The sequence below is a fragment of the Herpailurus yagouaroundi genome, unplaced genomic scaffold, assembly GCF_014898765.1.
Source record: "Herpailurus yagouaroundi ecotype Mexico unplaced genomic scaffold, PumYag 139, whole genome shotgun sequence".
Lineage (NCBI taxonomy): Eukaryota > Metazoa > Chordata > Mammalia > Carnivora > Felidae > Herpailurus > Herpailurus yagouaroundi.
Genome location: NW_024412394.1, coordinates 74,761,502 through 74,786,825, shown reverse-complemented (window position 1 = coordinate 74,786,825; position 25,324 = coordinate 74,761,502). Strand labels below are relative to the sequence as shown.

Below are 25,324 nucleotides of genomic sequence, written 5' to 3'. Positions count from 1 at the left end.
CATACATTCTCTCCAGTACGTGAATGTACCAGCCCTTCCCCAACTTGAGATTCACAGGCTAATTGGTGCCATGTTTTAGCAGTGCTGGAGATATCAACATCACGGAGTTTGCAGCCTGGAGTACTTCTGAAATTTCCCAGAATACACTGATGTACTATAGTGGTCGGCTCTTCTGGATCAATGGCTTTAGGATTATCACAGCTCAGGAAATAAGTCAGAGAACCAGTGTCTCTGTTTTGGAACCAGCCAAATTTAATCAGTTCACAATCATTCAGACATCCCTCAAGCCTCTGCCAAGTACAGTATATTATTTCTGTTTACCCTCTTGCCTCCAAGCATGTTTTGTTAAATAAGTGTTTACTTTGGGATTTGTTTTTTTTTTTTTTTTTTTTCTTAAAAAAATATTTAAGCCCCGAAGCGGGGCTTGAACTCACAAACTGTGAGATCATGACCTGAGCCAAAGTTGGACAGCCAACCGCCTGAGCCACTCAGGTGCCCCTTTGGGAATTTTTTCTTAAGAATTAAATTTTAGAGGCGCCTAGGTGGCTCAGTTGGTTAAGTGTCTGACTTCAGCTCAGGCTTTGAGCCCTGCATCTAGCTCTGTGCTGACATTGCAGAACCTGGAGACTGCTTTGCATTCTGTGTCTCCCTCTTTCTTTGCCCCTCCCCGCCCGCCCCCTATGCTCTGTCTCTCTCTGCCTCTCAAAAAAAAAAAAAAAAATTAAAATGTTAAAAAAAAAGTTTTAAAAAGAAAAAGGCTTTTGTAGTTTCTCTTGGCTTGCTTGCATTTTACTCTTAATCCAAATTTGCAGCATGGAACAGTCAGAAAAAGAAGATTGTTAGGATATATTAAAAGAAAGGGAAATTTTATTTTCTTATTAATTATTAGTAATTTCTGTTAATTATCCATGTTCTCTATGATGTTTGAGAATCCTAAATTCTTTCCCCCTCTATTCTTTCTTTCATCCCATAGGGAACTTTTCTGTTACCCCCAAGGTTATCCCAGATCCTGTTCAAGAATCTTCCTTTAGGATTGAAGGAAATGCTTCAAGTTTTCAAATCCTGTGGAATGCTCCCCCAGCAGTGGATTGGGGTATAATTTTCTACAGTGTGGATTTCAGTTCTCATTCTAAGGTATAGTGTTGGTTCTAGTAACTTCCATTTCTCAAACAGGCTGTACCAACTGTATCAGCCCTGCCCACACTAATTTGTGCTTCCTTCATTTAGCCAAGCCTGTTTCCTTTGTTGCTCCCAATGCATTTGATTATTAAGATTTTTCCTGAGGGGCCACCTGGGTGGCTCAGTTGGCTGAGCATTTGACTCTTGATTTTGGTTCAGGTCATGATCCCAGGGTTGTGGGACTGAGCCCCTCATTGGTCTTCATGCTGAGTGTGGAGACTGCTTAAGATTTTCTCTCTCTCCCTCTGCCCCTGTCCCCCACTCATGCTCTCTCTCTAAAATAAAAAAAAAAAAATTAAAAAAAGAAAAGGTTTTTCCTGAGAATGTTTTTTAAAAATTAAAAAAAAGTTTATTTATTTTTGAGAGAGAGAGAGAGAGAGAGAGAGAGAGAGAGAGAATGAATGAGAATGAGCAGGGGAGGGGCAGAAAGAGAGGGAGACACAAAATCTGAAGCAAGCTCCAGGTTCTGAGCTGTCAGCACAGAGACCAAAGCGGGGCTCAAACCCATGAACTGTGAGATCATGACCTTAGCCAAAGTCAGATACTCAGTTGACTGAGCCACCCAGGGGCCCCCTGAGAACCCTTGTTTGCAGCCAGTCTCTGATTGTTTTGTGGTTAATGTTAACGACTGGTATGTTAGGTACATTTTAACTGGTCTATGTGGAACCACATGGAACTTAGCAACATTAGCATTTCCAAAGTTGCACGTTTTGGTTCACAGGTGAACCAAAGTTTGGAGATTTTAGTTCATTAGGAATAAAAGGTTTTATGACTCCCTCACTAGGAAAATAATGTTTTGTTCTTATATTTTAGTTCCTGGCTAGTGAGCAGCAGCTTTCGCCTGTATTTACTGTGGAAGGGCTGGAGCCCTATGCCTTATTTAATCTCTCTGTCACTCCTTATACGTACTGGGGAAAGGGCCTCCAAACATCTCTGTCACTTCGAGCACCTGAAACAGGTACAGGGGTTAAAAGATCTTTTTAAAAGGGCAGAGCCTCATTTTCTATGCTCTACAGTAAATGGCTAATAATTTTTAAAAATAACTTTCAGTTCTGTAGATGTGTTGAGATTCAATACCTTTTCAATGACTTTTTGGAGATGAGAATAACACCATTAGTATCAGTCTGCATCATTTATTCCAAAAGCATATTCCAAAGATTTCTTAAAGATTGTTTCACTTGATTATAATAATACATACGATGCAGAAACCTGTTTCAGGTAACTTGTGAAACACTTGAGAAGGAAAACGGGAATATAATAGCAGGGACAGTTTCATGGAAGTCAGGCTTGTCTGAAGATGTTCTCACAGATGGTAACTCAGAAGCTTCCATAGGTGGATAACTCATGCCTGAACTTAATGTTTTCCTTTGGAATATGTTTTAAAAAGGATAGTAGTCGTGTCTTTACATGTGTATCACTACAAAATGTACAAAGCACATTTATATGTATCACTCCTTTATTAAACGTTTACTGCACACCTATTACGTGTCAGAGCATCATTTCCTCCTTGCATTTGATCCTCCCCCTGCTCCCTGAAAGGTAGCACAGGTGTTACTATCTCAGTTATGCAAATGAGAAAGCAGAAGCCTAGAGGTTGCCCAATGTAGAATAGCTGGGACTTAATCCAGACTTTCCACTGCCGTTTTATCAAGTCTCCACTCAGTCCTGTCTTCAAATGCTGGTAAATGATAGTATCATATTGATTTATTCACTATGAACTTATTAGCACAGGACCTGGCAGGCAGAAAGAGCTCAATAGGCATAGATGTGCATTTTTTGTATGTTTGTTTTTAACTGTTAAGTTTCTTTCAACAATATTTACCCATGAGTCTCACAACAGGAACATAGTAGAGCCTGGGTAGGTCCTGGAGCAGTTAGCATTTGAATCCAGGTATGCTCTCTTTGAGATCATCTTGGGATGTCAGCTTTGGTAGGATTGTTCCGTGGAAATGGTTTTGTCTGAGTCTGTCAGGGGATGTACTGGGGACGTAGGGTCATCAGCATTCTGCTGGATGTTGGGGGGCAATAAAAAATGAAAAGATTTGGCCTTTGCCTTCAGGAAATTTACAATATAGTTGGGAAATTATTCAAATGGACAAATATTTACTAAGCGCTTACAGTGTGCTAGTCCTACACTAGATTTGAGGGGATTTAACAAGGAATAAGGAAAGGTGCTTTCTCTGATGGAGCTCATAAAACAGTAGAGAGATAAACACAGGCTTCCAACGATAACAGAAATGAGACAGTGAGAACTGAGTTTCAATGGTATAGAGTAAATAGACAAGACAGAATGCTTCACCTCTATCAAGCAGCCCCACCACTCTCAGGAGGTGACAATGGTCATAGACTGGAATGGCCACCGAAGGCCTTTGGAGAGGGGGAGTTCTAGCTGGGCTCTAGGGAATGATACAAGGAAAGGTATCCCATATAAGCACAGTGTAAGAAGGCCCGGAGATTGGATAATGATGTGAGTGTTGAACATTGAGAAGCGATGTGACTGGAGTGGATAGTGGAAAGGGACCTTGTAGAGGAGTCTGAAGAAGGAAGACAGGCATCTTGCATGAAATGACATGGACATCAGGCAGAGGAATTTCTCTTGATTAAGAGGGAGATAAATTCATTGAAGGGCTAGGAGACATTAAATTGCTTGGTTCGGCTCTAGGATAAATGGTAGCCTCCAAACCATACTCTTGGGGTATACCCTGCTCCATGGAAGGGTTCAAGGTGAGAGGGCCTGGATCTGTGACATGCTGGATTTTACATCCTGAACTGGCTGAAGGCCAGGCCAAGTTGCTGCCTTTCATCCCGTGACTGCCATTTCCACCACCAGGTAAATCACTGTGGCAGGATGAGAGTAAATATTGTATTTTTAAGGAGAACCAGCCACCTTTCATCTATACAGGGCACAGATGAGAAAGATGTGCCTAAGTGGTGGTAAGAGGGATTTGGGTTGCAGATAAGAAAGATTTGCTGAAATATCAGGATAGGTTCCTGAAGAAATCTGTGGAATCTTCTCTCCTGAAGAACAAGATAGATATGCTTCGATTTCTGGAATGAGAAGTATTTATTACTGTTTCTCCATCCCCTCATCATGAATGGTAAAAAGTCAACTTTATATTCTTTTCTACCCTATCTGTGTCTCTGCTTTTCAGTTCCGTCGGCACCCCAGAATCCCAGGATATTTATATTACCAAGTGGGAAATACCGTAACCAGAATGAGGTTGTGGTGGAATTTAGATGGAATAAGCCTAAGCATGAAAACGGTGTGTTAACGAGATTTGAAATGTTCTATCAAATATCCAACCAGAGAGACACAAATAAAACATTTGAAGACTGGATGGCTGTCAATGCAACCCCCTCAGAGATGTCTTTTCAGCTTGAAGGCATGAGTCCCGGGTTCACTGTTGCCTTCCAGGTATAAGAGTGAAAACGGGGATACAGGGGTCTCAGTGGTGCAAACAGAAGGCTGATTAAAGGACTAGGTTAAGAATTCTGCCACTCTGTCAATAATTTGAGATCCACTATGGTCACAGAAGTCAAGTGGGTGGCAACGATACAGAGGGGAGAGGGGACAGCTAGGGTAAAGGACAGCTTGACAGCTTTCTTGCTTTCAGATTCAGAACAAACCATTATTTTTCCCTGTAATCACTATAGGTCGTGTACCTGGGTAGATGCTTTTATATTCCTTATCTCATTTGATCCCCTTACTGTCTGTGAAGAAAGAGCCATGTCCCTGGGTGTGTCAGTGAATTACCAAAGCTGCATGGCTAGGAAGTGGTGTTCTGTAGTCCACCTGCTAGAATCCTTTCCCCCGGATTACATCACTACTGTGAATCCTCTGGATGCCCCAACTTGGAGCTACTGCTGGAAATAAAACCTGAGGGTCTAGGTAGTTGATATCTCAGAGTTACTGTCTGGCTGCTGATAGACGAGAAAGTGAGAATAGGAGTCAAGAATAACAAGTTACTGCCACCCCATTTGGGCATTTTAACTTTAATATGAAATAGCTTTCTACTTATGGTAGATGGCTTGATGATTTTCTTATCTTCATTAAATACCAAGTTGGTGATGTTATGCCCAGAATTCGCGATCCCCAAAGACCACCAGGGAGCCGAGTCCAATGTAAAAGCAAAAGAGCGTTTATTCGAGCTAGCTCGAGCTCAATCCCCTACCTGCACCGACGCAGCGGTGAGATGCCAGGGAGAGAGAGCGAGTTTCAAAAGCACAAAGGTTTTATTGGGGTCTAGGGGCAGTTGGTGAGGTAATGGCTGTGGCCTCAGCTGATTGGCTGGGGAAGGGTCGTGGCCTTGGTGGATTGGCTGGGGAAGGGTCGGAGTCCTGTTACGCAGGTCACTGGGCGAGTTTTGATCGGGAAGTTTGAACTGGTGAGTGGGAGGTTACTCAAGGGGAGGAGGCGTGGTCAAGGTGGAGGACACAGAACAAGATGGACTCGACCGGCGTAGGTCCGCCCTTACAGGTGACAATGTTGTACATATTTAGAATTATTTCCCATTTCTTTTTGGGGAACATAATGCTTTGGGGAGTGTTTTAGAGATTTGAGTTTCCTAAGGATCTGTTTTCTCTTTGTAAAATTCTAATTTAATAGCTATTTTGTTAATATATTTGTTCAACATATACTAATCGAAGAAGTTGTACATAAAAGTTAAAGATAGTACACATTCTTATTTGTTGAGAATTATGTGTGTTCTGGTTAAATAAATATTCTGGTTAAGTGTATCTGTCTAAATGTACATATAGTTTCAGATCTCAGTCATCGCAGGATTGTGCAAGGTGATATGCACGGATATGCATGAGTTTCACTTAATGTGGTCTTGTGCAAAAGTGAAGACGTCTTGGTATATGTACATACCATGATGCACACACACACACACACACATACACACACCCCATGTACAGATAGTAGTATGTATAATATGGTAAAATATATTTAACAGTAGAAGTATAATAAAAATAATCTAATACTTTTTTGACTGAGAGGGCACTTGAGGATCTACCTTTTGGGTCCATCATTATGGGTGTCAATTTCCTTTATAGGCTCTTATACACATGCAAGGTTGGAAAGTGGAAATGATTTATTACACAATAAAAGACGTCTACTGAAAGCTGTTTTCTTTTTTTTTCTTAATTTTTTTAAACGTTTTATTTATTTTTGAGACAGAGAGAGACAGAGCATGAGCAGGGGAGGGGCAGAGAGAGAGGGAGACACAGAATCTGAAGCAGGTTCCAGCCTCTGAGCTGTCAGCACAGAGCCTGATGCGGGGCTCAAACTCACGGACTGTGAGATCATGAAGTCGGACGCCCAACCGATTGAGCCATCCAGGCGCCCCTCTTTTTTTTTTTAATTTTTAGTACGTATTTATTTTTGAGAGAGAGACAGAGACAGAGTGTGTGAGGAGGAGAGGCAGAGAGAGGGGGAAACACAGAGTCCGAAGCAGGCTCCAGGCTTTGAGCTGTCAGAGCCTGACATGGTGCTTGAACTCACAAACTGCAAGCTCATGACCTGAGCTGAAGTCATGTGCTTAACCGACTGAGCCACCCAGGCACCCCTAAAAGCTGTTTTTAAAAAGCTTTGGTAGCGGGATGCAGAGTGGTACAGTATACAAGTATACAAACCCCACAAGACTTGATTTTTATGCCAGTTTCTGTGTATGTCATTGTGGATGAGTTACTTACTTAATTCTGATTTTGTCTAGTTTCTGCTCTTAGTAATTGTGAGAACTAAAAGAGATAATGTATGTAAAAGTGGTTTGAGATGCATAATTAATATTCAAATGTAAGTTTTAATTATTATTTTTCTTTTACAAATCTCATTTTTTAAAAGGTACAGTAAATTTGGTTGTTTAAAGCTTCTAGTTGTTTATTTTACAGTCTGTGGGAGTTTACCATAATATGCATAGTTTTGTTTCTGTTAAACGTTCTATATAATTTCATTTTGGAAATAGCTAAAGACCTTTTTTAGAAATTCAAATCTTTTGCAGGGGAGATTTGTGCCAATATTTTGTACTGTTCCAGACAACAATAGCAATGATAAAAACCACACCACCGGCATGAATGTGGGGCAATACTTACCTTTTAGTGATTTATTGCTTTATACTCAGATGGAAGTAACTATTTGAAACTATTCAGTCAGAGAAAGACAAAAACCCCTATGATTTCACTCCTATGTGGAACTGAAGAAACAAAACAGAAGAAGAACATGGGGGTGGGAAGGAAAGGCAAACCAGGAAACAGACTCTTAACTACAGAGAGCATACTGAGGATTGCTGGAGGGGAGGTGGGTGGGGAATGGGCTAGATGGGTGATGGGGACTAAGGAGACTTGTCCAGATGAGCACAGGGTATTGTGTGTAAGTGATGAATCACTAAATTCTACACTGGAAACTAACTGTGTGTTAACTAACTGGAATTTAAGTAAAAACCTGACAGAAAAAAGAAACTATTCATAACTGATACCAAAATTGTGAAATGAAACCTTCGATAATTTATCAGTCTCAGAACGTAATTGCTGTCACTGAGGACACTGTTGAATGCAATATTTCTGGTATCCTTTTCTTTCTCTAGGTTCGAGCCTTCACATCCAAAGGACCTGGACCATTTTCTGACACAGTAAAGTCCAGAACCTCAGGTATTCATTACCTAAAACCTGTGTAAAAAACAATTCGTATTTTAAAAACATTTTTGACTCTTGGTATTCTCAGGGATATGAATGCTGTTTCTGAGCTGAAGTTAAAGTCAAATAACCAATTTTTATCACCAAACACACTTAACAAATCTGAGCTTAGGGCGCCTGGCAGTGTTGATTGAGACTGGAACAGTAGATGAACCCAGAGAAGACCCATGGATTTCAGAATAGCCTGATAGTGAATCAAGGGATTTTGCCAAATGAAAGTTTTTTTTTTCTCTTATATGTATTATCTACTTGTTTTTTGTTTTCAGAAATCAACCCATTTCCATATCTCATGACTCTTTTTGACAGCAAGATCGTTTTATTAGATATGGATCAAAATCACGTTGTATGGACATTTTCAGCAGAAGGAGATATCAGTACCATGGGCTACACAGCTGATAATGGAATGGGATATTATGCTCAAGGAGACTCACTCTGCCTTCTGAACATGCACAACAGATCCAGCTCTGAGGTATTTCACTATGTAACTATTCTGGAAGGAAGGACATGGATAATTTACATATCACACCACCCTATAATTAAATAGGCTGGTCAGTGGTCGAGCCATTAAGATTAGAATGGTTGGAAAGGACAAATGTTGCGTAATTATTTAGTCACAAATGAATAGTGATTAGATTTTGGGCAAATATCATTCAGGATTAATTTTGCAAATAGTTTTATTTGGTTTAAGGCACTGTGTTAGTTCCTGGGATAGAGGTAAAAAAGAAAAAAAAATCACAGTCTTTGAACAAACCCAGTCTGGTATCAGTCTAACACTAGGAGGACAGTAGTGTGTAATGATTCATGGCTGAGCTTTGGGATCTGAAATTTAGAACTTAATTCTGGCTTCGCCATTTACTAGATCTGTGACCATCAGCAAGTTATTTAACTTGTGGCATCTCTTCACATGGTTCCTGTGAAGATTAAATGAGATGACCGACGTAAGGCACTTAGCACAATGCCTGGCATGTGGTGGCATTCATTGAGTGTCAGCTAGTGGAACAGACAGACAGAAGACGTTATCGTGCTATGCTGAGGGCAGGATGTGGTGGCATCACAGAAAATGGATGATCAATCCAGGTTGGAGTGGTTGAGTGGAAAGACACCTTGGGAAGATGAGCCAGGTGAAGGTGGGAAAAACTTAAGGGGTAGCAAGTGCAAAGACAGGAATACAAGAGAGCCATAGCACATCCAGGAGGCTGAAAATAGAGTGAGCTTGGAATGAAGGTGGGAGTGAGGGTGATCAAAAGACAGGTGAAAAAGCTGAAGTAGTAGGGAGGGGTCTGAATATAATGGGCCTCCTTAACTGTGCTAAGGTGTGGAGGGCCAATCCTGAAGCCAACATCAAGCCATTAAAGAAATTTAGTGGGTCATTCACATGATCAAGTTATGTTTTAGAAAGACCTCTCTATTCGTGGTGTGAATCATGACTTAGAGAACGTTAAATCTGTGACACTTAGGAGGCTATCACAGAAAGCCAGACAGGAAATGTCAGGCAGGGAATGAGAGCCAGTGAGGTGAGAAAGGAGACGACCAATTTGGGACATATTTCAAACGGGGCTAATTCAGCGTGGGGAGTCATGAGAGGAAGATGTCAAGGATGAACCACATTTGTCAGGATTGCTGCTCAGGTGGATGTTGGAAATCCATAAAAATGTAATCTGTAGGAGAAAAGAAGGGTTTGGGGTGGAGTAATGAATTCTGTTTCCTGGGATCATTCGTACGGAGATGTTCAGTAGTCAGTTTGGATCAGTAACTCGGTGAGGGATATTGCTACTGTTCTTGTAGCACTGGTCAATGGATTACAGTTGAAGTCAAGGTAGTGGAAGCTAACCAGGAGAAAGAATACAATGTGAGAAGAGAAGAGGACCAGTGTTACAATGGTACACAGTACAGAGCTATTGACGTTTTGGATTACAGAGAAGTGCAGTAAACAAGTAATATGGTAGATTACCGAAAAGTCCTCAGATTTGGGGGGAAAAAAATGACCACTCTCTCCTTGGCTGTGTTTTCTACCTATTGTTAAGATTTTCCGAGATGCACTGGTCTTTGATATCACAATTATTACAATTGACTGGATTTCAAGGCATCTCTACTTTGTGCTAGAAGAATCACAAAATGGCATGCAAATATTTGATGTTGATCTTGAACACAAGGTGAAGTACCCCAGAAAGCTGGACATTTGCAATAGAAATTCAACAATAATCTCTTTTTCTGTATATCCTTTTTTAAGGTATGTAAAGTATGAGTATCTGTTTCTGTTGTGATGAAATAGAGGCATATTCAATACAATATCTTTGGTTTAATATTAGAAGCTATTGATGGGAAAATAAGATGCTTACGGTCCTTGACTAGCTATATTAACTTATAGTAAGTAACTCCCCACGTTAATTATGAGCCCATAGCCACAAATATGCAAATTTAATCCATACTGACAATTTGGCTAACCTAAAGTTAGGGTCATTACCAATAGGAAACTAAAGCAGATTTTCATACCAGTGGATTTCCTAATAACCTCAGATGATAAGGATGAGAAGAGGACTGAGACAGTGGCAGGAGATGAACAGGAGATAGACAGCATGTCATGCTAATGCTATTCTGGGCTCACCCATCTTTAATTAATGTCCTTGTAAGATGAGTTTTAAGGCCTCCATTCACCAACTGATAGCAGTTTTTCATGCTGAAAGATGTATTTTATTTGTGTCATAAGCATGGTTATTCTATTTTGAAACTAGATTGTTAACCGGCATTAAGAAGCAGAAACAAACTTTAGAGGAGGGGAATGGAGACGGGTGTTGATGAAAAGTAGGCAAATGTATTTCACATGTACAGCTGTTAATGAACCATTCAGTATACCACCCTCAGGTCATTTTAGTCCAAGGCTTTAGTTGTAAACACATTTATTGAGAAATCATGGGAAAATGGTACAAACTAGATTGCTTTTGGCCCCCTCCATCTCAGAAGATTATTGTACATGTGGACACATTCTCTCCAAAGGCTGTGTTTGTCTCTCCAGTCGTTAGGAATGATTAATCTTCATTGGAAACTAACGTTTGCAATAATATGCTTTACTCATTAAGTTGGAGGGTCTTTTTTTTCCCCCATAGTCGCCTGTATTGGACAGAAGTTTCCGATTTGGGCCCCCAGATGTTCTACTACAGTATTATCAACCAGACCTTGAGTCACATTCTTCCACCCACAGCCACAAACCATTCAAATGGAAGGAAACAGTGTTTTTGCAGCATTACTCAATTCGAGTTTAGTGGAGCAATGACTATTGACACCTCTGATCTAGAGAGACCACAGATATATTTTGTCAAAGGGCAAGAGATCTGGGCCATGGATCTGGAAGGATGTCGGTGTTGGCGAGTTATCATGGTGCCTACTCTGCTTGGTAAGATATCTATGTGTGTACATAGATACCCATTAGTGATGGTGGCCCTTCCTGTTCAATTAAAAAGGGTGTGCATTCTACATGTATTCAAAAGAATACACACATGGTTATTTGCTCTGGACCATGCCAAATGTTCCCAAAGAATTCAAGTCAAGTTGTTTCCAGGCAAATTGTGCACAGACGTTCACACAGTTTTCTGGATCTGTGGTTTCATTGTTGTTGTTATCTTATAATTAACAGTAGAGCTATAATTTATTAAGTTTAACTACATAGCGTAACCAAGCTACCAAATGTATTACCTCATTTAATTTTCAAAACACCTTGATGAAGTAGATAATAGTATGCTCATTTTACAGATGAGAAAACTGAGACCCAGAAAGGTAAGGTATTTGTCCAAAAGGCTACAATTAGAGGAGGATCTGCGGTTGGAAAGTGGGCCTAACTACAACATCTGTGATCTTACTACCAGTACCCTACTTTACTTCTGTTTTGATGATCTCATTGACTCCACATTCAGCATGAGTTTATCAATACTTGACATCATGTGCTTGTGGAGGAAATACTTAAATGTCTGAAGTGATTTGGAGGTCTCCTAATTAAGAGTAATTGCAGCAGAAAAAAAAATGCACTCTAAATACCTCCATACATTGTTAAGAGTCTACTCTTCACTGTTCAAGGTAGTAGCAACTAGTCACATGTGATTTAAGTCCAGTTAATTAAGATTAAACAAAATTAAAAGTTTAATTCCGCAGTCATGTTAGCCACATTTTAAATACTCAAACCACAAGTGGCTAATGGTTACTGTATTGGTCAGTGTAGACATAAAATATTGCCATCATCAGAAGTGTTTTTGGACATTGCTGGTCTTTATAGTAAAGTTTTGAAATTACAAATGTATGTGTGTGCATGTGTGTGTGTGTGTGTGTGTGTGTGTGTTATAACTGCACACATGGTTTTGTTGACATGTTACCCAGAGCCTTTTTTAATATACTTTCAATGGGCTTAAGAGTAGAGATGTATTTTGAACTTCTCGTATTAGGAGAATTACTTGTTTCTGTTGAATCTGTGACACAGACTCCTTCCTTGATCAAATGCTCCCCTTTTCTCAACTGGGCCTTGACCTGAGTCTTCCTTGTCTGTCATTGTTGAGTCTAGTTTTAGCAAGAATCTTGCTAAATCAGTTTAGGGATAACCCCTCCACCCTTGGTATCTGATCAAGTCCTTCATCTCCCACACTTGATTTCTCGGGTTGCCTTTAGCAAAAATCATAGGAAGATTAGCAAGAATCTCCCTACCCTCGATGTCTTCTCTTAGTAATTTTCTATCCACTGACCCCATAATTTTGGTTGTTGGCTTTGAATCCCCAGCTTTCTTTGTTGTATGTGAAGTTGAGCACATCTCTCTCTCCTATTGCAATATTGCAACAGTCTTAACTAAAGTCTTTCTTACCATTTAAACAAGTGTCAGAATAAATTTTCTTTACCATCTGATACACAAGAATTATCTAGTAGGCCATTATCTTATAGATATAGAATTGGTTAGTCTTTCAGGAATCCATAATTGAAATTTATAACCCTAAAATTAGAAAATTTGAATGACTTTAGAGATGTTTTAGCTGGAATGATATTGGAAGAAATCCCCTCTACAAAAACACCCTTGCTTGAATAATACCCGTTTATAAAAAAATATGTCTTTATAAGGAAATTTTTTATTTTTTGAATAATTCTAAATATTAGATTTTTTCCTTACATTTAGCCAAAATTTTCTCCCCATTTCTCCCATTCATTGATCTGAGTTCTGACCTCTAATTTTATACAGAATAAATCAATCACTTTCTACATGATAGCCATTCAAGTATGTAGTGACTTCTGTCATAGCTCATTTTCCTTTGGAGGAAAAATTCATGTATTTGTAACTACTCCTCACATGATGTAGCTTCTAGATCTTTCTTTGCCCTAGTAACCCTCCTGTTGTTTCACTCCAGCTGCTTAATATCCTCTTAAGTGTCACCCTCATAATGACCCCCTGTACTGTCGATGTGTTCTGGTTAGTGCAGGGGGTCTCTGACTTCCTCTGTCTTCTTTTATTGAAGCTGAAGGTGGCATCAGGTCTTTTGGCTGCCTGCCGTTTGAAAAACCCATAGTTTTTTTCATGTTAACTATTATTAAGCCAGATTTCTTTCATTTGTTATTTTTAGAATTGATCTTAAACTTGAATTTAGGGTGTCACATTTATTCCTATTACATTTCAATCCATTTCCTGATTTTGTAGAGATATTTTCAAAGTTTAAGTCAGTAATTGAACATACTAGTGTCAGCAAGGATCAGGTATTATCTACAAAATTGGTAAGTGTACTTACCCTGTGTTTATTCCAAATTACTGATAAAAAATACTGAGCAAGACACTGAGCCCTGGGCCCGTCGTCCAACACCTCCATTCCAGTAGGTATTGTTTGATGTGGAGTCACACAGGTTAAGTTGAAAATCTTGCCTCTGGTCTTTACTAACTTTGTGGCCTTTGAGGAGATTATTGAACTCCTTAAAGCCTCAGTTTACACTTCTAGAAAATGAGGCCAATTATAATAGTATTTACCTTATTGGCTTGGTATGGAACTAAAATGAGAAAACATCTGTAAAATCCTTGGCCTAATGACACAAAACAAAGGTGGTATTTTTTTTTTCTTATTGAAATGATAGAAATATTAAAAATTAGCAGTTACAATACAGAAAAAGGATTTCACATATTGTTTTGAGTAGAAAACGTGAGTTACGTATTTTGTTGTTTCTGTTCTTTATTTGATGTTTTTCATGAGCAGGAGAAATGCTTGAAAGTTTAACTGTGGACGGGGAATCTCTCTACTGGATCTCCTCAGCAAAGGACAGCACACAGATTTATCAAGCAAAGAAAAGCAATGGGGCCATCCTCTCCCAGGTGAAGGCCCAAGGGAGTAAGCATATCTTAGCTTACAGTTCAGTTCTGCAGCCTTTTCCAGGTAATAAAATCACACTGTTCATCAGCACGTTCTCCCGTCTGGGGTGGAGGCAGAAAAGTCTCAGAATATCTCCTTCTCCAGGCTGCCCCCTCAAGCCCTTCGTTGTGTGCTCAGTGTCGATCCAAACTGCCAGGATGGGTGCACGCTGTGATTGCTGTTTGCCCTGGGTCACAATTGATCTCCGTGTGTATACATGACTTGAGTCGTCCTAGAGAGTTTTAGACATGGGAAACCCTTGTCTATCATTCTGTCTCCTTTTCTCTTTGCACTCTCATAATTTCTTTTCTGTCTTTTTTTCTCCTCTGACAATATTTTTAGAAATCCCCGTTGTGTCAAAAAGCACTGCATAAAATTTCAGGTCTTTTTCAAGGTAAAGTGCTTTATTTGTTGTGGTATTATGTATGTCAACTGTTCATCATGTGTACGTGTGTGCTATCATTTTTGCTAAGTTCCTCCCTTTTTTTAAATGTGTCACTCGTTAAGTTTTTTAGTGTTGTGCTTCTGTCTCCCTCAGAGACCCTGTGGATTTTATTATACAATTTTGTAAAATGCAATGACTTTTAGGAATGTGTGGATGGCACTATGGCAGAACTAACTATATATTTTCTGAGAGTCATAATACTAATAAAAAAGTTTGAACTCTAAAAGCCAACCGACCAAAATTAAAAACATTACATACACTGAGGGTGGCCTTAAAACCTAAAGAGGTTTTTAGTTTTTTTCTCAAGCTATCTGCCATTAGGGTGGCAATATCATTTTAAATTAAGCATAATTACCCCCCAGAGAGGGGCAGAAAGAATTGAAAAAACTCTCTCTGCTTAAATGTATTCAGTTATAAAATAGGAAAAAAATGGGAGAATTTATAAATAAGCCAGATGCCTATTTTGGTAAAGTAGTTCACTTTTCATTTTGAGAAATTTAGGAGATTTGGTAAGTCCATTAAAAGTCTGTTTGAGATCGGAACGCACACATATACCTGCACATCCTTAAAAATAAAAGTTCTAAAGCTAGCATGAGTTTTTTTTAACTGGAATTAATTTTAAAAATATGGTTAATATTTAAACATTTTTTTTAACATTTATTTATTTTTGAGAAAGAGAGACAGCATAAGTGGGGGTGGGGCAGAGAGAGAGGGAGACACAGAATCCGAAGAAGAGTCCAGGCTCTGAGCTGTCAGCACAGAGCCTGACGGCAGAACTGGAACCCATGAACTGCGAGGTCATGACCTGAGCTGAAGTTGGACGCTTAACAGACTAAGCCACCCAGTTGCCCCCTTCCCAATTTGACTAATGTGCTGTCACTACTGTCTTCAAAGTAAAAAAAGGCTCAGCTTGATTTTGCTGTGATCTGTGTACCTTATTCAGTGTACTTTAGCTCCCCCTGCTGGAAATTTTAATCAATGATCCGTTACCTTGCTCCCTTTTTTCTGAGGCATTTAACAACTTCAAAATGTGTGGGAAAAACACCCGTCTTTCTTTCCTGAATAACATTTCCAATACTTCAATATATCACACCTTGTCAGCCAAGTATAAAAACGTGTTATTACCCTTCATGTTAAATAAATCTGCTGTTCCTCTTTCATACATATATGTATGAAATATGTGTATATTTTGAATCTTTTCTTATTATTTTAGATAAAGCATTACTGTGTCTAGCTTCAGATGTCGCAGAGCCAACTATACTTAACACCACTAACAGCAGCCTCACAATCCGATTACCGCCCACCAGGGCAAATCTCACGTGGCACAGCATCACTTGCCCTACTCCAACATACCTGGTTTATTACCAAGAAGTTAATGGTGGGAAAAATAGCTCTGGGCTGAAGTATAAAATGCTGGTAAGATGGGAGCTGGTGGTCTTTGTCTTTTCACAAGATACCTGTTTCTGATATAAAATTCTCTCTCACAGTAAACTGTTTTCTATATTATATCCTGAAGCACGCTACTGTGCAAACTTTTACGGCTGATCCATCAAAGCAATCTTGTCTGGGAGTTAAGCTTCAAGGAAATATATTTATTAACTATGACCAGTGGTGGATTGCCATAGTGACAGTTTCCTGAGTGTCCTGGGAGAACTGGTTTGTTGTCTTCCCTAATTATCCCCAGAAAGTGATAGAGACCTGTTTTTATGACCTATGCAGCAGATTGCAGATTGAAGGGTAAGAAATGATTAGACAGAAAGAACATTACTGTATAACCCTCCTCCATAGCATCTATTTAATATAAAAATGGTATGTTCTATTTTTGTCTGTCATTTCCTGTATGCTGTTATGTAGGAAGTATGTCGGGTTTTTTTTCATCATTGTATTCTTAGCACCTAGCGTAGTAGTTGCCTTTGTAGAGGCTTTCACTAGTTATTTCTTGAGTGGATGAATTAGTTGGCACAATTCACTCCATTGTTGGCACTGATGTTTCAGTTGTCCTTGTGATGGAGTCATATGTATTCAATATTTTGCTCTGTGCTTGCTATTCAACCACATCAAGAGGTGAAATTGACCATCATCATCTGTTGGAAGTTAAACACTATATACTTCACCAGAAAGGACACATGATTCTTGTTATTTCCTTTGTCTATTTTAGCCTCTCTTTACACATTTCAATGTTTCAGAGACAGATTGGATCATTTGGCTGACCAAGATTCGGCTGGTGGCACTGGATGTTTCTGTTACCACAGCCAGTCTATCCTACACATTGATTAATATGGGTCAAAGGCAATGGGTCTCAAACCTGACTGCACATTGGAGTTTTAAAAACCTCTGGGCCCACACTTCACCTCAGACCAATGCAATCAGAATCTCTGGGGGTGGGATCCAGGCACAAGTGTTTTCTTAAAACTTTCCAGTTGATTCCAAAATACAACCAAAATTGAGAACTGTTGGTCTAAGGACAGTGTTTTTATTTTATTAAACTTTACCTTTAATAATGATTAAGTCATTCAGCCAAATATTTTATCATATTCACTTATGTGTCAAATCTATTTAACAATTTTTTTAATGTTTATTTATTTTTGAGAAAAGTGAGACAGAGCATGAGCAGGGTGGGGCAGAGAGAGAGAGGAGACACAGAATCCGAAGTAGGCTCCAGGCTCCGAGCTGTCAGGACAGAGCCCAACACTGGGCTTGAACTCATGGACCGAACCATGAGATCGTGACCTGAGCCAAAGTTGGACATCCAGGCACCCCGTGTCCCATCTTTACCATACCATCTTGCTGACCTTTGTATGCAAAGCTAGTGAATTAGTATCTTCTTCTGAGAACTTAGCTTCCTATGTGAAATGAGCATGTCATTGAAAATGGACCGATCATTTGGTGTTGATTCTTGGAGATAGTAAGCAACTCAGGTCTGGGCAGATTAGGGCAGTGAACATTATCATTCTCTTGATCCAATATCAAAAAATAAACTTAAAAGATCTTTTAATTATTGTATCCCTTTGGTTAATTTCTCCTCATTTGTATGAAAAAATAAGAATCTGATATTGAGTTTTAAAAATTAATTACAGGAATTTCAGGAGAGGATAGCGTTTATTGAAGGTTTACAACCATTTTCAACATATGTGATACAGACAGCTGTAAAGAATTATTATTCAGATGCTGTGGAACAGTTACCTCTGGGAAAGGAGATTTGGGGAAAAACTAAAAGTGGAGGTGAGTTATGGGCTTGGGTGGGTTTCTAGACAGGCATTTTGTGATATACGTGACATATACATCTATATTTGTGGTTTTTAAAATTTGGATGCTAAGTAATCTCTATTATGTGAGCTTTTTAAACTTAATAAGAAAATGTATTATTGACAATACTCTGATAACCTGATTTTTGCTCTAACAACAGAAGATGAATAATACTCCATCAGAATGAAACACAACTAGAAGGTGAAACATCAGAATCAATACTGTTTGACCAAGAAACACATTTTCCAGTCTCACCACATAGTGTCACCCTCTCCCCACATAGTCACAGGTCTCATCCTGTGGCGATGCAGAATTAAGCCTTTGCTCTGTGTGAATTTTACTCAGGACACTTGAGATTTAAAGTAAATAGCATCATTGCCTGAAAGAAAATGAATCTAGATCTAAAAAGGTTTTCTGAGAGGTGGTGATTATTTTGAGGTCACACCATTTCTTTCAGAGGTCTCTGATGACATTCCCAAAACTAATCTGAATTGGTTTGTTCATCATCATTGGCCATATCATTGAGCTGGAGTCAGAGAATGCTTTAGTCGTTAGGCAAAAATAAGCAAGAGCCTTTCAGGCAGCCTGTTAACTTGCCATTTTATAAGAGGTTGGCTTTCCTTTAGAATATTGGCCATTCGTTCTGCTCACGTGATATGATTATTCCTCAGCCAGAACCCCATTCCTTCTTCCATCTTTCAGTGCTGATGCAATATCCCTTACCATGCATTGCTATTTATTTCAGTGCCAGAAGCAGTTAGGCTCATTAACACAACTGTGCAGTCAGACACCCGCCTACTTGTATCCTGGGAAGAATCTCACAAGCCAAATGGACCTATGGAGTCAGTTCGCTATCAGCTGGAAATCTCACATCTGGCCCTAATTCCAGAGACTCCTCTAAGACAAAGTGAATATCCAAATGGAAAACTCTCTCTCCTTGTTACTAGACTATCTGGTGGAAAACCGTATGTGTTAAAGGTATAGTAAGTGTATGGGGCACTTTTATTGCCATGCTCAAGTGCAAGGTTCCGAAAAGGTTAAGCAATTGTTCTTTTTTACAAAAAGGTTCTGGCCTGCCATGCTGAGGAAATGTGGTGTGCCGAGAGTCATCCTGTCACTGTCAAAATGTTTGACACACCAGAGAAACCCTGTGCCTTGGTTCCAGAGAACACTAGTTTGCAATTAGAATGGAAGGCTCCATCTAATGTTAACCTCATCAGATTTTGGTTTGAACTCCAGAAGGTAGATCTCACCATACTCTTTTAATGCAAATCTATGTTTTGTGCTATGGGATAAATTAGAAGACCTTTTTTCATATCTCTAGAGTATTCTCTTGTATAAACCAACAATATATTTGACAACATTCATTGATTTAGGCTGGCTTGCCATTTACAGAATCTATCTAGACTCATTTCTGATGGAAAGAATTCCTAGAGACATTGGTTGCTCTTAAAAGGCTCCGTGGAAAGGGTTATAAGCTACGGTTTACTGGTTTTCATAATATTTTACTTAGTTTAGATGTTATCAGCATGGCTGTCTAGTGTCCAGCAATTTGGTATTTCCAATGAAGAAAAAGAAAAGGAATGGACAAGCAAACAAAACCCAAATCCTTGTCTAGAAATGTTCTTTCAACCGTTTAAAGGCTGTATAGCAACAGGAGAGAAGTAAAATATAAGACCAGTTTATTCTGAACCAGTTGGATCTTGGCTTATAAACTTTAAACTGTTCTTCATCCAAAATTCTCCATGCTTTAACTAATATAAAAATATCCACTGAATTTCAAATATCAATTAATCTAATTAATTCACTGCTGAGGAAAGTCTAGGTTGATTTTTGTATTGATACACTTAAAATGGATTATTTTTTAGAATTGCTACATTTCATTTTCAGTATTATTTATTTTGTGTGTCTACATTCATAAAGTTTGGTTAGGAATCTTTTGTTCAGTTGTAACAAAAACAAATCAGTATAGTCATGGCCTCGCTTTTTTTTCAAAAATGGAGTTGCTTCCCAGGATGTTTTTAAATTTTACTATGTAAGATTTTTTTCTATGATCTTACATTTTTAAGATAAAATCCATGAAAACTATGAAACAATAGTGAATGTCGAGTTCATAAAACCAAAAGCTGTAGTTTATTGGACTTTTTTCATCAAGCGTGCTTGTGATGATTTGCTGCCTATTTAAAAAAGTGTCATCTTATAAAAATGCAGTTAGATTGGAGAAATTGGAGGATCACCTTTTATTAGACATCTATTTAAGGAAGCTCAGTGTAGTTCAGTTTAAAGGCAAAGTGGGGGATGTGAAGTTTACTTCTGACATCAAAGAAATGTGATGGGGAAGGACCTTATAGCTGGTGACTCTAAGCCCCTCCTGTTACTGATGAGAAGTCGGAGATCCAGACAGATGCCATAGTGAGTCAGATATCACCAGCCAGGCAGGGAAGAGCCCCAGGGGTTGACTCATCCTACAGCAGTCCTACTTGGGTGCTATCCATGGAAGGAATGTGAGTCACTAAGACACCTACCCCACTCCTCAAAGTTTGGAGAAGGACAGAGTTCTGGGACTGTCTGGTTCAGTCCTTGTGACTTTCACACAAAGTTTTTTTTGTTTGTTTCAAAACTTCCCCTACACTTGCTGAAAACATGTTCTAGATATACCACTTAGAACATCATGAAGCTGAAAATGTGGGATACAGTAATCATCACATGTGACCATCTACAAGTACTAACTGATGAGCACAGTAGGAGGCTGTGTTCCGAGAGGGTTGATGAGTACCTCCAGTCAGAAAGTTCTATATCTTTAGAGCAACTTGAACCTATCTCATAAAGATAGGATACCTGGGAATGATGGTATAATTCCATACTGGAACTCTAAGAGGGGACTGATAAGGGTGAATATGTGTCTTTTTAATTAAGAATTTTTTTTTTTAGAAAGGAGGAGAAAAAGATAAATTTCCAATTTTCATCTTTTCTGTCAAATTTTCCTTATGTGGAAAATGAAGGAATTAAAGCACAAGGCTAAATTTCTATCTAGGTCTTAAATTCCATAGATTTTTTTTTAAATCACAACAGTGTATGGAAGAAGAACATATTTAATTTGAGATTAAGGAGAAGAAACAAGTAGTTTCATTTTGGTAAATTATTTTCCTGGTTGTGCATTAAAATTGAGTTTTTCTCAATTGTCCAGGAAAATTCCTACATTTCTGAAGTTCTGGTCTCTGAGACATGATAGGCTGCACCATTTCCTTCTCACCCCCCATCCAAATAATTTTCAAATCTCTCTGTGGTAGCTTTCACTCCTGCACTTGTTGGCCTCTAACAAGTGGAAGGTCTTGACTCCACTGTGATTTACTGGGGTAGCTGTGGCACCTCCCCAAGTTGGTGGTCTGCCCAGAACATTCATTGCTGTGGTAAGGCCAATAGTCTACTGTTTTCCAGCAGAACCCTTGGTCAAACATCTGACCTTCCAAGGAGCTTTGATAATTTCTGGAGGGTATGGAATGTTGGGCCATCTATTCACTTAAGGTAGTTTATATAGCAGATTATTAAGGAGGCAGGATCACAAAGGGCTAAAATTTTTGAGGTAGAAATCAATATTTGTCTGTCTGTCTGTCCCTCTTTCTTTCCCTCAGTTCAGAGTAGATATTAGGGATCCAATGCGTCTGTTTCTTTAGCCTGTATGTTTTAGTAGGATTGATACATTTATGAGTTTAGCAGGCAATGGCCTGGACATCAGCATTTTTGTTTTTTAATTTTTTTTCATTCCTTCCATTCCCATTTTCCTCTTTTTTTTTTTTTTTTTTTTGGTTTAAAAATGGTCTATTTCTTGAAGGTGCTGTAGGAATCATTCCTAGTTGAATAGAAAACTAATACAAAGTGTCCATCCAATGAAATGATGTGACCTTGTGAGTGCTAAATGAAAAACGAGATGTAAAGTAAGGTTTATTTATGGAAACTGACCTTCTTAGGAAACTCTACTGGAGAAAATACACTAAGAACCCTTGACAAAATGCCACATCCTCTGTCTTTCCCTATTTGTACATTGAAAAAAAAATCACCATTTTGAAATAACACATGAAGGGTCCAAATACACAAATTTTTCAAAAGCCATGCACAAAGAAAGTGTAAGATAGCTATAATTAGAGACCCAGTATCTACATTGGAATTAAAGTAAGATTTCCTATGTTTAACTTCTAACATTTCTACTCAGTGACTGAATGATGATAGACAAAAATTTCCCTCTTTTAGGGAACTAGACTTCATATGTATAAAAAATAAGGAACGCTGGTTAGACTGAAAAGAGTTTGAAGGGAAAAACTACATGTTTTAATTTATAAGTCACTGTAGACCTGTTGATAGAATCAAAATGTGTAAAAACATTATAATTTTGAAATTAACAATTCCATGGAATTGAAAATGTCATTATTTTGATCCAGCATGGTCCCTCAGCTATGGATTTGCATTCTCAGCCGTCCTAATTTAATGTAGGTGTCTCCAAGGAGAGATAACAAAAAGCTAAGGTCCAGATCTTCCCTAAGGGCATCTATGTAATAAGAGGTGCCTGTCCCACCTTGAACTCATCCTAAGAACTGTTATTCAAGTCAGTTATAGCTTGTCACAAACTTAAAATGGCGGTCAGTGGTGGAGATAATGTTTGGGATCAAACATTCATAAAGGAGCACTTATTTTAATTGAAAATAAATTTTATTTAAATTTTTAATTGCTTGCCATAGACTTGTGAATTTCTATGCTTAAGAAGGTTTTCTTAAAGCACCAAAAATATTAATTGAGACTTCTTTTTTCCAGTGGAAGTATAATGAGTTTTACCATGTGAACACTTCATGCATCCAAGGCCCTATTTATGTCTGTAGCATCACAGATCTACAACCTTATATGTCCTATAACATCCGCATAGTGGTGGTTTATAGGACAGGAGAAAATAGCACCTCACTCCCAGAAAGCTTTAAGACAAAAGGTGAGTACTGATAGCCTCAATAATCCTCAATACTCAAAAAGCCCTGTAAGTTTCTCAATGAGTTTCTTATCACTTATTTCACTAATGCTAGAGGTTAACCTTTTTCTTTTCTTTTCTTTTTGAAGAGGAGTAAATTATTTCTAGAGTTTGAGGTAAGAGTTGAAAAGAATCCGGAGTCTTTACAGGCACTAATGAGATAATACTGAGATAATACCAGGTTTTGCAGAATCCTGAACTGAGCAAGATGATTCCACCTTCCAGTATTCTCTACTTTCTTGTCTATCTGTGACATTTTGCATTGAGAACAAAAGTTAAATGGTGTGGTTGAGTGTTCAACAAATATTAACTTACTGACTACTGTATTCTAGATGCTAAAAATTTAAAAATCTAAAAAGAATGCTAATGAGTGTTTTAAAAGGTATACCGTAACTCCAAGTTGATCCCTGTAAGAATCAAGGGGAAAATGCTCCAAAATTTACAGTTTTCTTTATTCACATCACTCATTTTGTGGTGAGCTAACATAATACTGTTATTCCTATCACTGGTCCATCTAATCCATCACTAATAAAAACTTCAGATACTCACTTAAAAATATGCACTCATATGAGAATATTTCTGAATATTTCATTAATGTATTTGACTTTCCTCTCAGTAAATATATTCTGTGGAAAGATGTTATGCAGAATATTTTCTACTTCCGACGTACCAATCAGTACTTTCTTATGTTTCCAAAGCTGGAGTCCCAAGTAAACCAGGCATTCCAAAATTATTAGAGGGGAGTAAAGATTCAATACAGTGGGAAAAAGCTGAAGATAATGGAAGCCGGCTTATGTACTATGTCCTTGAGGTCAGGTATGTCTGTTTGCAAAAGTGCTTTGTAAACTACAAAGAGCTAAGTGGTTAATTGTAAGGTATTATTAGATCAAAATTAGCAATATTTATAAATAAATATGAAGGATCTTTAGCTTAAGGATCTTCAGTGCACCATTGTGCTCTCTGCCCAATGCCTAGTGGTCAGCCTTGGCACTCCGATCAGAAGGAGATCACGTCATCCTTCTCAGAAATCTGCAACTACTTGTCAAAACGTTATGGAAATAATCCAGTCATTGGCACGTGCAGCTAATATTTATTTAATTTCTATTCTGTCCAAGAAACAGGGCTGATATTTGATGTTAGACGATGGTATGCATGCAAATTTCTTTTTTTTTTTTAATTTTTTTTTTTCAACATTTATTTATTTTTGGGACAGAGAGAGACAGAGCATGAATGGGGGAGGGGCAGAGAGAGAGGGAGACACAGAATCGGAAACAGGCTCCAGGCTCCGAGCCATCAGCCCAGAGCCTGACGCGGGGCTCGAACTCCCGGACCGCGAGATCGTGACCTGGCTGAAGTCGGACGCTTAACTGACTGCGCCACCCAGGCGCCCCTTGCATGCAAATTTCTGATGATAATTTGTTTTAGCAAGATGAATAACGTCTGGTGAGAACTGGCAGTGAACCAGGTATATTTCAGAATGTGAAAACAGGTCAAGCACAGAAATGGTCTGAACTATATAGGTTACACTGGATTCTTTATCCTTTGTGAAGAGTATAACTTGCACTGTGTGCCCGAGGGTCTGAAAGCGTGCCTTCAATGAAAACCAGGCAGCTAGTGAACATGTACAACCTCAGAGCTGGCCAGTATGGGGAGCTCTGTATAATGGTAACTGGCTCAGATGAACTGATTTCATGCCAGCTTGAGGGGAGAATTCCAAATTCCACAGACACTCCTCTCATGGATCTATGAAGCTATCTTTTAAGAAGTTCCAAGGACAAAAGTCACTTCCATAATTATAGTCCTGGCAATTTGAGCTTTAGATCTATTTTTGCTCCATCTTGATCTGACATTCCCATAACCTTAAAAAATTTTCCTGCTCATGGCAGAGGATTACACTGGCCATATTTCTAACTGAAACCTTCTTGTAAATTCTGTTACTGTTTTTCATGCAGAGTCCAATGCATTCTGATCTGCAGAACTGTGTTGGTGGTCTGGGACTCTAATTATATTCGCCAGCCAGCCCATACCACTGTCTTGCTAGGACCCGTTTAGTGTGTTCCCTTCAGTGACTCCTGAAGAGCAGAACTCCATACATTCTTTGCATTTTCTTGCCCCAAGCCTCTACTCTCATGACAGGGATAATGGGATAATAATAGAATGAATTGCTGTATCTCAAAGTCACTTCTTCAGTCAGGATACTAGTATACACTAGGTACTTGCTGGTGGTACAGTCATAGTGATAGTGTGTGAATGTGGAAGCCGAATACACTGTATTAGTGTCCTAACATTGCCATGAGAAAGTACCACCACTGGGTGGCTTGAAACAGCATTTATTCTTTCACAGTTTTGGGGACTTGAAGTCGGAAATCAAGGTATCAGTAGGACCATGCACTT

General features: G+C 38.8%; 1 protein-coding gene across 4 annotated transcripts in view; it reads left to right on the top strand.

Moving 5' to 3' along the window:
- Positions 1 to 25,324, top strand: part of ROS1 (ROS proto-oncogene 1, receptor tyrosine kinase) — a 124,346-nt gene that overhangs the window by 55,392 nt on the left and 43,630 nt on the right. For 2 of the 4 annotated variants that reach the window (XM_040474472.1, XM_040474474.1), the window contains exons 19-33: positions 80 to 297; positions 974 to 1,134; positions 1,993 to 2,137; positions 4,332 to 4,594; positions 7,761 to 7,824; positions 8,136 to 8,338; positions 9,894 to 10,099; positions 10,974 to 11,260; positions 14,076 to 14,252; positions 15,887 to 16,089; positions 17,751 to 17,895; positions 18,665 to 18,897; positions 18,985 to 19,161; positions 22,726 to 22,894; positions 23,629 to 23,746. In XM_040474472.1, coding sequence (XP_040330406.1) covers positions 80 to 297; positions 974 to 1,134; positions 1,993 to 2,137; positions 4,332 to 4,594; positions 7,761 to 7,824; positions 8,136 to 8,338; positions 9,894 to 10,099; positions 10,974 to 11,260; positions 14,076 to 14,252; positions 15,887 to 16,089; positions 17,751 to 17,895; positions 18,665 to 18,897; positions 18,985 to 19,161; positions 22,726 to 22,894; positions 23,629 to 23,746 — 2,769 coding nt within the window. The remainder of the gene's footprint in view (positions 1 to 79; positions 298 to 973; positions 1,135 to 1,992; positions 2,138 to 4,331; positions 4,595 to 7,760; positions 7,825 to 8,135; positions 8,339 to 9,893; positions 10,100 to 10,973; positions 11,261 to 14,075; positions 14,253 to 15,886; positions 16,090 to 17,750; positions 17,896 to 18,664; positions 18,898 to 18,984; positions 19,162 to 22,725; positions 22,895 to 23,628; positions 23,747 to 25,324) is intronic. The other 2 variants (XM_040474473.1, XM_040474475.1) reach the window with 1 other exon arrangement.